This window comes from Morchella importuna, assembly GCF_003444635.1.
Source record: "Morchella importuna strain M04M26 chromosome Unknown Morimp01GS010, whole genome shotgun sequence".
In the NCBI taxonomy this organism is placed as follows: domain Eukaryota; kingdom Fungi; phylum Ascomycota; class Pezizomycetes; order Pezizales; family Morchellaceae; genus Morchella; species Morchella importuna.
In genome coordinates, this window is record NW_025763407.1 from 868,557 (window position 1) to 880,282 (window position 11,726).

Genomic DNA, 11,726 nt, shown 5'->3' on the forward strand with positions numbered 1-11,726 from the left:
TCAACATCAACGTACGTTTTGTGCATGAACGCTGTAAGTTGCTACTCAGAAGCGTCTCTTTGGTGGGTGATCGAGATCTCGAACTTTCACTAAATAGAGTACATTAAACATTGCGTAGTACAAGTGCCGTGTACATTCCTACCTTAACGATCATCCGTCTGTCCGCTGCAATTGCGCGGTTTAACATTTGGCAACGGAAAATCAATAGGGACTAACCAAGCCTCTACTCAATCTACGGCGTCGTCGCCTGTAAAGAAAAAAAAGAGAGAAAAAGATTTCTCCAAGAGCTAGAGGCAGATGCTCACGGCATGATAATCATCGTCCCATAAAGAAAAACAGCTGATCTTTCGTCTCAAAGTGCTTGAATAAAAACTAGTAGTCAACTATAACACGAGCACAACCCACGAGTCTGGTTCCGTGATGTTCTAAAATTGGAATCATGCAAGCAAGAATAACTGGTAGCCAATCAAATTGAGCAAAGGAACCCTTTGCAATCCACCATAAGGACCGGGACCATCCGAAGAAAAGTGGTGCCATATCCACAGCTTCACCCAGAAGCACAGTTTTCAAGAGGCTACACATAGCCCCTCTATTGAGCCATGCACTAGGTACTTCTGAAATTTCCAGGTCGACTTTGAAATTTAGAGCAGGCACGTACTCTAGATCTGCTATCGGAAATAAAACCTCCCGAGGCAATCCCTGCAACTCGTGCCGGCCGCAAGCATTTGCCCGAGAACGGCCCGAATGATGACTACTCCACATGTGAGAGGTCTAGAGACTTTCGGCAACGCCGGGAATCTCTCCTGCTATCTTCTACATGAAACTTATTCACAGAGTCACCAGATATCGCGGTGTACCAAACACTCTTCATCCAATCTATTCCGATATCTACTCAGCAGGGATCCCATCCCCGACTGCAAAGAAAAGCCTCAAGATATCAGATCCTCACACCATTGCCACAACATGAGCTCAAGGCTTAACGAAAGCCACAACACAAGGTGCATCCAGGGCGATGGGAGAAATTGGCCTGTCGTACGTTCGAGATAATCCGACACGGAAAAACTCTCACGAGACGTGAGCAGACATATAACGGGAAGAAGGTGATGTGTGACCAGATCTGATGGGCAGTTTCAGATCCATCCGTGTTCCTGGAAACAAAGGCATCAACATGCTTTAGCCGGAAGACGTTTCCTTTTATCGACATTCCTCGCTTCAGTTGGCCGGATCTAAAAGAGCTCATCCTGCGCGCTGAGCCCTACGGAGATGATGGCGATGGGTGCATGGATCAGTGAGATGATCCGTGTTTGTGGACTGATCTTTTTTAACAGCTATCATCAGCTCTCTTCGGAGCTTTACACTCTTCCACTCTCGCTATTGTCGTCGCTCTTGAATTCTCCTCCTCTGAGAGAATGGTCGTCAATATCACTCTGGATTTTTGTTTGTCGAGCTTGAAAGATAGCCAGCCGCTCCGAGCTATTGACTATTGGAGATTGAGAACTATGGATTTGTGAGGATCCGTTCCCGGCAGGCGAGAGAACAGAGCTCTGAACTACACGCAGGAAAACTCCTACTTCGTACTAACAGAAGAAGGGCTCAAAACATAAAGAACACTAGGAGAGTTCACACTCATACCCGACCGATCCAGGCACCCATATTGAGAGTTACGAGTTTATCTGCCGTTTCCTGCGCTTTATACACAAGGCTAAGCTTCGCTAAACGCACGGGACAACTGCTGGCCCCAGGGGCTTGATCCATAGAGAGTATGACGCATGATGTAAGGCTCATGCCAACCCCGTCTGCAGGCCATAGAGCCTGCGGATCATGGTCCCTTCCCTTCGGCTTTAACGGATCATGAGTAATCACTCGAATACAGACCTGGCTAGTGAACCTACCATATTTGCCGGTTTAGATGGTTGGGCCTCGAGCAGCGGGGCCCATGATGGGCCTCTTAGGGGTGTTCTCAAAGAGCCTCATCCCTATTCACTCCTAGCTTGGCCCGGCCTCGATGTAGCGTGGTTGATCTCGAAGCCGAGCATGTCTCTCTCAAAGAAATATTTTTACCGCCACATAAACGTGACCTGACCGTTGGGGCGTGGGGTTAGTCCGGTGGGCCGTTATGATGGTAGTGGATTTGTACCAGATGCCTGCTCCCCTGTAGAGAAAATGAACGCAGCGCAGTGGTCAAGTACAAATCACAACGCCCATCTACGCATCCACGCACCCAGCCCAGCTCATGAGGTTGAGCGACTTTGTAGCTTTACTCCGAAGCCATAATCCCTTGATCTCGCCTAGCCTTGAGTTCATGATGCTCGTAGAGCTGCCATGTAAGGGATGAAAGAAAAAAGAGAGGTAAATGAAAAAAAATTGCCCAATGAACTGAGTCGCTGTGTTGGATTAGATCAAGTTGGGGCCTGGCGTTTGCTTTGTATAATCATAGGAAATCACTCGTTGCCAAGAAAAGTTCTCGAGTGGTCGCCGGCGACCTATTCCAGGTTGTTAGAATACGACGTATCTACAACCTCTGTTCCTGATCGCGGCTCATATAACGACCAACTGACATTTCAGCTATATAAGCGATAGGAGAGGTGGCAACAGAGACTAGAGGAAATGTATCAGGAACGCACGCTTAGATTAAATTCTTTCTCTGTAATTTATGTTCGGTCCAGTCTTGACTCTAGTGAATACAAGAAACAGCTAGCAACGTGTCATGTTCCGTGCTGTGGATGCGCATTATCTCAATCGCGGTTGTGTATGAGGACTGTGCCATAACCCAGACACACGATTCTATCCTCATGTAGGCCAGCTACTCTACTTATGTCTGGGAACAATTGCGTCAACTCTTTGGTAGGGTGGGAGGTAAACATAGCTGCTGGTAATGATGAGAAAAGACGCATGAGGTGCTTGGCGCTGGTTTGTCGATTATGGCATGCAACAGTAATAGGAGTTGATATTTTACAAATGCAAAACTCCGAATACATGTACTGCGGTATTTTTGTTGGGGGTGTATTAACTGCCTGTGGTCTTGGCGTTCCGGAATAATAATTATGTACCGGGGGTTAAGGGTAAGTACTGAGAACCCCGTTTTGGGTGGTTTTTGGGGGTGAGAGTTTGGAAAGGGCTCTGATTGGGCTGATATAAATATTTTTGACAGTTGGCAGCCAAGCAGGTATTTGGGTAGTGTGTCCCCACTTCCGATTGGTCGAGAGCGTCGAACCCTAACCTTGCATAGCAACAGACTCACCAAGTTCGCAAACCAAGGGGTATAACTGGGCGACGAATGAAAAGCTCTCTTATTACCTGGGGAGAATAGAAGAATTAATGATCGAACAAAGGTACGTGCAACTTGCGGTCTCACAGAAGATAAACCAGTACGAGATGTACAGACAGACAGATAAAGCTCTGTAAGTAAACCCTCATCCCGCTCCACCCTCTCCGTCTTCAAAGTATTTAAGATCATATATGTATTTAGATGGGGCCATATAACAACGGTGATATAAATTTACATAAGGAGCCCCCAATTAGGAAATTGAGTGTTTCCCACTGGATAGGTATACTCTATAATTACAATATGGAAACCGATCTATTTTACAAATGGTGAGTCATATCGCCCCCCGAATATCCCGTTCAATAAATATCGCGAGAAAAGGCCAAGTAAAAAAACAAGAACACAAAGCAGACAAACATGATATTCATTCACGCTCTTCCACACCTCCCTTCCGCTATCGTAAGTAAACTGTTACTCAAACCCTTCAACGCCATGTGAGAGACAAAGGACAAATGAAACGAATGAACGAGCGTGAAAAATTGAAATGACGATATTCGAAAAAGGTAGGAAAGAAATAAAATAAAAAAGTGTATAAGACTAAAAGTTGTCCTGGTTTGACTGGCATAGAACTTTGTGTGTCTTCTTGCCAGCGATCAACGATAATTTCCAGCATATTAAAAAAAAAAAAAAAAAACGGGGGAAGGAAAGGGATCTAGACTTAGATCAATAGTCAATAGTAATGTAAAGTGAAAATAAAATAAACGAACGAATAAATTATGAAAACAGTAGAAGTAAGAATCTGCCGAAGCCGGTAATTTGGAAAGGAGATTGAAGACATAAACCCGATGAATTTCACTCTGTAGTAAATGTTCCTTTGATCTTCAAGTAAAGGCTTGTTTCCTCGAAGTTAAAGTTCGGGTCCAACGAGCAGAACTCATGCTCATTCAACAACGTTGCAGCAGTCGGTCTCTCGGATGGTTCACTAATTCATTGTTAGGATTCTCCTCGACAATTCAGTGAGTAAAAAGACTTACATAGTATGGCAATCTGCCAAAAATCCGATAGCACTTGGAGAAACAACTTCAGAGACATCCTCGGGAATCGGCGGCGGCTGTCTTTCGCTACCAAGCTTGTAGATGGCACCAATAACTTCCTCCTTACTCCATGGTCTGCGGCCAGCAAACATCTCGAGTACCACACACCCGAGCGACCAGATATCAATCTTGGCACTGTAGCCTTGTTTCTCGGGTCTGATGACCTCAGGTGCCATCCAAAAGACTGATCCTTGCATAGAGTTACCGGGATCATCACCATAAATGTTATCTAACACACAGGTATTAGCGGGAATACTAAGAGCTAACAAATGATCTACAACTCACCACTCTTCTTCGAAATACCAAAATCTGAAATCTTGCAAGTGCCGTCAACGTCAAGCAAAATATTATCAGCCTTCAAATCTCTGTGCAAGATCCCCTCACGATGTAAGTACTCCAAGCCGCTCAGTGTCTGCCTTGTCAAGCTTCGAACCACCGGTTCTTCGAAGCGTCCATGTTTCCTCAAGCAACTTCCTACACTGCCACCAGAGATATACTCCAGGAAAATGCTCATGTTCAGCTCCCTTCTCTCGCACCCAAGATACTGGACGATATTGACATGGTCGAGGTGCTGCATGGTGTCGATTTCCTGGTTGAGCGCAGCGATCATTTCCTTCTGGCGTTCGGATTCACCTGGTGATACATGTCTCGACACCTCAACTTGTTTCACTGCTAAGAACTCTCCCGTAGTTGCGTTCATTCCGAGGTACACTCTCCCGTAAGTTCCCTTTCCGATTAGCTGTCCCTTGAACCACCTAAAGGTAGCTTGACGCTTAATTCCACCAAGCGGCTGCTGCATCTGTTGTTGAGGTTGTTGGACCTGTAATTGTTGCTGCATAGCTCCCCGCTTCCCTTCACCGGGCTTAACCTCAATAAGTTTTGCACCAAACAATTTTGTGCTCTTGCGACGCAGAATGTCACCGTTTTTAATTCCTTGAATATTTGGGTTCGTGTATCGCTTCCGCTGCTCGTGTGCCCCCTTAGCAACTTCACGAATTGACTTCATTCTGCCAAGTTGTGAGCGACCAAGACTCCGTTGTGCCACTGATGGTACTGCCCGCTTGATTCCCGGAGCATCTGACGCAACGGGTACAGAATCAGACGATGTGCCTTCAATCAATGCAGATGAGGATGCAGGTGTATCTGTTAATTGGTACGTCTTCGGTTCGTTCTCTGTAACTACAACCGGGGACGCAGGGGGTGAAGTAGTGGCAGCCTCGTCGATAATTGGCTGATCAAGATCAAGATTTGGGAAAAATTCGTCAAGATGGTTAATAAGCGCTTCTGGAGGGGGACGCGACGCCCAATTGTCTTTTGAGTTGAAAGAATCTTGACGACCGATACGCATAAGGTCTGCTGGTGATTGCGCAACAGCCGACTGAGGCGCCGACCATGGGTTTTGGAATCCAGCTGGCGAATTGAGCCCCTGCTTATCATCGCCTTCTTCAAACTCGGGTGTAGGGGGTGATTGCGCGGTTGTTGCACTACCGCTTGCTGTCGCCGAGGTATTCGGTGTTGGCTTGAATGTCACATTCTTGGTCGAGAGTGTCAAAGTAGGTTTTGGAGAATCCAATTGCCTCTCGGGAATCGGTTCAGCCTCCGGAACTTCCACTTTAGGTTGCTTTGTCTGCCTCAAAGGTTTCGCAAACAACCCGTCGTCACTGTCATCCTTATCGTCATCTAGTTCACCCGTAGCCTCAAACCCATCACCATCAAAGTGAACCTCGTTTTCTCTGAAAGGAATTTCCCCATCAGTCCCAAATGCTGATTTTCGAATACCTGGGGGAGCGTCCCCGCCAATGCCGAAGCTGATCTCAGGCGATGCTTGCCGTGCAACATCCGGAATGTGTAATGTGAGCTTCCCAGGGCCAGCTCCTACTTCTGGTTCGTGGTCAGGTTGATTGAACAATTGGTTTCCTTTACCCCATGTAAAGCCAGGGCTATTTGGGGTCCCACCTGAGCGAGGGCTGCTTGAGCTTGACTCTCCAAAATTGACTGTGGCAATTGCACGCTGTGGTCCTGAAGGCTCGTTAACTCCTGCTTGATGATATTGTTGGTTTGGTTGATTAGAATATGTGGGTAGTGAAACTGTAGATGCAGATGGCGCAGGATCCCTTGTCAGTTCCCTAGGAACGCCGGGAATCGGTGTTTTGGTAATGCCAGCCCCCATCAAACCCCCTGAAAGTAGCGAAGCCAGAGCACCTCCAGGACTACCAGTAATTGCTGGGAACCCACTCTGCACTCCAAGGTCAGGGTGTCGCATCTGCGGGACAGCCTTCCTCTTTGTTCCGACTTCTGACATTTCCTGCCCCTTCCGTCGTCGCACGCTCACCCTCCTTGGCACGGGCGGGTACTCGATGTGAGTGCGCTCATCCTGATTCCAACTAGCGTTACTCTTCGTTGAGTCGCGTCTAGTTAGAGAAACCACTGAATTACGAGCGGAAGCACCTGCCGGTGGCGGCGGCGGTCTCCTCTGTGGGATCAATGGCTCAAACTGCTTATCTTCGTACGGCGATGATCTTGGGTTATCAAAATCAACCACTCCCCTGCCTGCATAAGGTGCAGTCTGAACCTTAACAAAACCAGGATTCTTTTCCCGTTCAAATCCTTTATGCTGTACCGGCTCACGATGTTGATGTTGTTTACCCAGCTCACCCCTGCGACTTTGGGCTGCGGCCTCCAATTGTGAAGTACCCGCAGAACCCTTATGAGGGCCGTTAAGGAAAGAATTGAAAGATCCACCCTGTGCTGAGCCCTGGGGAAAGAAGAGTTCGTCCTGACGTGCCGCTAAGGGACCACCATCTATGGGAGAATTAGTACTTCCATTTCTCTGATCCGCTGTCTTCAAAGCGAAACCGCCTTGCCAATCGCCTCCTGGATATGCGGATGCAGGACCAGGAAGGGGATCGCAAGGTGAAGGGTGAATAGATGGATGGGGTGCCCGTGGAGCATGCGGTGAACTAGGGGTATTAATGACATTGATTTGCGGGCTCCCAGAAATCCCCTGCTCTTGGTATTTTTTCAGAAGTGCCAATCTCTCCCGCAGTTCATCAAGCCCGTCCACTGGCGGGGAAGTCTTTATGCCTTCATGAAATTCTTCAAGAGATCTAAGTGGAGAATTAAAGTCACCTTGTTTCAATGTTGAGGCTTCTGAATTTAACAGGCTCTTTGAGCGCTCAACTTGCAATGGGTGCGGCTTCAAGCCTCGCTGTTGCTCGCTGTTGAAGAAACCCAACTGAGCTGGAGAATTCAGTTGACTAGAGGCGTTCGCTGCAGCTGTGGCATCGTAAGACTGCACTGCAGGGCAAACGAAAAATCTCAAACTCGCAATACTATCTGCCTTTGTCCTGTAAGATTGTATCAACTGGTCGTCCGTAAGAGCTGGTTCTTCTATAGGTCATAAGTTAGCTATATCCTGGAAAGAGGCGAATAAAGCGTACCATTTAAATTCGCTCCTTGACCAACTTCCGTCTGATGAATTGATGCAATATCCCACTCGCCAATCCCCAACTCCGCGCAAACCATTTTCCGTAGAGATTCCACTGTATCCAGCTTCGTAACTTCAACCAAAACCCAGATTCTTCCATCTTTCGTTGCAAATACAAACTTTCTTTGATTTGCAGCCCCAGTAACGCCATTCGCTGCAGTTGCTGCCCTAGAAACCTTTTGCCTCCCTCTTAGATTGACATCAACCGATGAAATTGAATGACGATCGAGCGAAGAATCACTGGCATTATGTTCCGCGATTGAAAAAGGAACACCTGCCGATCTCCAACCAGGTGAAGTTGGCGAATCAACATCGTCCATACTCTCATCATCCTTCGATTCCTTCCTCGCCCCCAGTCTTCGGATCTTATCCACAATCTTTGTACCCCTGGACTTCTCATGCGTATCTTGCCTCTCGACCGGCTTGGGGTGTACTCCTAAAACTTGAAGTGCTTTGGTTGTTCCCTTTCCATCGCCTGCTCTATTCATCATACTATTATTTATACTTGATGCAATCGACTCCGTCGAGTTGCTCTTCTCGTGTCTATGGGTAGGAATAGTCTGGTAACCTAAACTAGGTGAGTTACGAGGTGAATTTGAGATTGGCTGTTTTCCAGTGAAATTGCTATATCCCCAACTTTCCTGGGGTTCACGAATACTTGTCTCCGAATTAGACGGACTATGTCGACCCACCTGGTCGACAACATTATTGAGAGCTCTACTCTTCGGGCCAGAGTCTGACCCATTTGGACGGTGTAGCTGCTCTATCCTGCTGTCGCTACTGCCTCTAGTGTACGGCGGTTGCTCTGTCGAGGACGAGTAGCTCCCATCCGGATGCATAACGGGTAAGGTTGTCGATCTGTTATTGGGATTGAATCGCGTCTGGACTGGAGATTTCAGATGTGGTTGCTTACTTGGCGATTCGCCCCTCTCGGCTGAGGAGAAGGAGTCGTTCCGATTCTGTGGACTGATCTGTCCTGAGGAGGACGGCGGGGTGTTTGGGACAACTTTGGTCAATTTCAACATCTCGCGGACCATCTTTTTGATGTTCTTTGCCGCCTGCCTTTCTTTTGCCGGTTCGGCGTGTTGGCCACAAATTCTCAGCACTTCTGGTTGCACGCGTTCGAGAAGGCTTGTGGAACTATGATGGCCCATATCCAGAAACTCTTGGCCGTGGATATTTAGATTACGGAAAGCCTGTTGCCATTCCTTTGAAAATTCGTGACGGTCGAGATAGTTGATGACCCTATCCAGTGTCCAGATTGCAGCTTCTGATTCTGACGAGAGGGGACCAGACGAGTTTGATGCTACAAGAGGAGACTGTTGAGAATGGGATACATGAGATGACCGGGTAATACCCCCCACGGGAATCTGACTAGCACTAACACTACGATTGCCCGACTGTTGTTGCACAAGAGATACAGATGAGCCGTTGGGGTGGTGAGGTGCAGACATATAATCCGCCTCGGACGATTCAAGACGCACAAAAGAAGTGAGGCTCTCTGAGGACTGGGCTGATGGCTGGCGGTACATAGGAGGCACTTCAGGGGGAGGGCGTTGGGGATGATGGGGAGGGTGATGGAGATGTGAATGTGGGGTGTACTGCTGTTGCACAGTGATACCGTTGCCGTTGACGGCGGATGTGGTACCAGCACTGACCCCGTTATGGAGAGGCACAGACATAGGGGTTAACTGAGCTTTGGGGACCGAAGAGGACAGTGGTGGGTGTTGATGAGGATTGTAAGCCCCGTATTGGGGTTGAAGTCTCTGTTGCTGCTGCTGTTGCTGCTGCTGTTGTTGGTGCAGCAGATTTTGCTGCTGTTGTTGCTGCAAATGCTGTTGTTGCGCATAAAAGTTCATCATGCTGTCCCTTCCTCTCCCCACGGTAGCATAATGAGGGTGGTACCCAGGATCCTTTTGAGGTGGTGGGGGGGGCGGGGGCGGAGGAGGGGGTGGAGGAGGAGGTGGAATTCCGTTTTGCATTGGGGAATTCCCAATTGGAAACCCGCCATTATTATTTCCAACTCCCCCTATGCTTCCAGGTCCTGGCCCTGCTCCTACCATTCCACCTGGCCCATTACGATTATCCAACACTGATGTCGAAACATGTCGCAATCCCATACCGGGCTGGCCCGGTAACATTGAATTTCGAGAAGGCTGTCTGGGCTGCATTCCGGCAAACATTCCACCACCAATATCCGCAGGCGATGAGGCAGCACTTGTATGAGCTCTCGGGCGGGTCATCATCGTATTGTATCCCGCACCTGAACCTGACGTCGGGATAGGTAAGAAGTTACCCGTAAAATTTGGGATCTCGCTCAGTTGCTCGGGGTCGTGCAGATAGTGTACTGTCCCTGGGGTGTTCATGCCACTACCAGGAGTTGCACTGCTCATGTTCATTCCCCCGGGTGAGGGCGTGCTTGCGATCGAAGGGTTGTTCTGGGAAAGCACGCTCGCAGAGCGTTGACGCGAGACCATTACGCTTCCTTCCCTTCTTCAGCTCTTCTTCTAACGCCCTAACACCCCCTGCTGTTACTCCCTCCTCGGATAATATTCTATATGTCTTGGCAGTTCTCAAAGCTACCATCAGCCAGTGTGATAGTCGCCTCGATCGCCCGCCACTAAGAGCTGTGTGTGCGCGGTCGTTTCGTAGCCTCCGGAGACTTCAGGCTCTTCAAGTCAGTCAGTCTGAACTAATTCTTGTCCGGATTCACCGAGGCCTGAATGACTAGCCGATGAACTGAGAGTTACCCCCTCACTTAGCAGAAACAAAGAAAAAAAGAAAATAGTATATCCCGTGGGTTGTAAAGCGAGCGGCTCTGTATTTCGTATTTCGGGGGCTCGTGCGTAATCGAGTTCTCGATATGTAGATATGTAATCCTGGTGTAGTTTTTTTTTAATTATTATTATCTCCCTCTCCCTCTTTTTTTCTTTCTCGCCTTCTTCTTCCCCTTTCTTCGCGAAATGATGTTAGGATAGTTAGGACAGGGCAGGATGTATGGAGGTCAAGGTTAAAGAGCAAGAAAAGCAGTTGTGTTCTGTCGGTCGGTGGTCGTCGTTCTTTCGAGGGGTGTTCGCGGCACAGCACATCAGCCCCTGCTCCACACTCGTCTGACTGACACTCATTTCGTATTTTATGCCAGTGCTTCACACCCTCAATTGCAACCCAATCAGACCCTGGTGCTTGCTCCCTGCGAATCTACCCTCTTATTAGGGCTGAACCTGAGATTTCGATAGTCAGTGGCGGCAAGCGCAAGGCACCAGGAACAGCCGCTTTAGCTGGGTTGAATTGAATGGATAACTGAAAGTAGAGTAATTTAGATACTTACTCTCGAGACTAGCAATATTCTAGAGTCTCCTCTATATCATCGGTCTTTGAGCCGAAAAATCGCCGTTTCGTTTCCCCACTGCAATTTCTTCTTGTGTAACCAGAGAATGCCCATGTACTAGGTAGCACTTTCAGTGTGACATCTCTAAAAACTGCTGAAGCTTCTTTCAACACCGAAAAAGAAACAATCCCTATATATATCTCTACCACTGACGTGCCAATCAAGCTTTTTTCTTTTGATCCCATGCACGTACTCTATGCCAACTGCTCTACATACATATGTAGGTATCATATTTTCTGTTCGTTCCATCGGATATCATCCCATATTGTGCTCAAGGAAAGGTTGAGTTCTCATCTCATCCCGTGGCTATGATGCCGAGCAGAGCACAGTCCAGATACTAACGCTATTTATACTACGGCGTACATATCTAGGCATGTACCATGATGCTTCCCTTCTCTAGATTCTAGAAATACTTTTCTGCCTTCAAACTGTTGAGATTGGAGGGGTCAGTTGCTATTTTTATATCGAACTGTCTACTGTGGGCCCGAGACA

The 11,726-nt window shown here is 47.9% G+C and overlaps 2 protein-coding genes across 2 annotated transcripts; one reads left to right on the forward strand and one right to left on the reverse strand.

Annotated features, from left to right (window-relative positions):
- Window positions 1–747: 747 nt before the first annotated feature.
- On the forward strand, window positions 748–1,581 carry LAJ45_04332 (uncharacterized protein; the record flags this gene model as incomplete). The annotated part of the gene is made up of 4 exons (XM_046113912.1): window positions 748–762; window positions 844–1,032; window positions 1,329–1,507; window positions 1,560–1,581. The coding sequence occupies 4 exons, from the start codon at window positions 748–750 to the stop codon at window positions 1,579–1,581; spliced, it is 405 nt and encodes a 134-aa protein (XP_045973014.1).
- Window positions 1,582–4,117: 2,536 nt separating this feature from the next.
- On the reverse strand, window positions 4,118–10,323 carry LAJ45_04333 (uncharacterized protein; the record flags this gene model as incomplete). Its single annotated transcript, XM_046113913.1, has 7 exons — window positions 4,118–4,247; window positions 4,300–4,588; window positions 4,645–6,240; window positions 6,316–7,161; window positions 7,489–7,749; window positions 7,800–8,414; window positions 8,505–10,323. 7 exons carry the CDS (start codon window positions 10,321–10,323, stop codon window positions 4,118–4,120), a joined length of 5,556 nt encoding a protein of 1,851 aa, XP_045973015.1.
- Window positions 10,324–11,726: the final 1,403 nt, after the last annotated feature.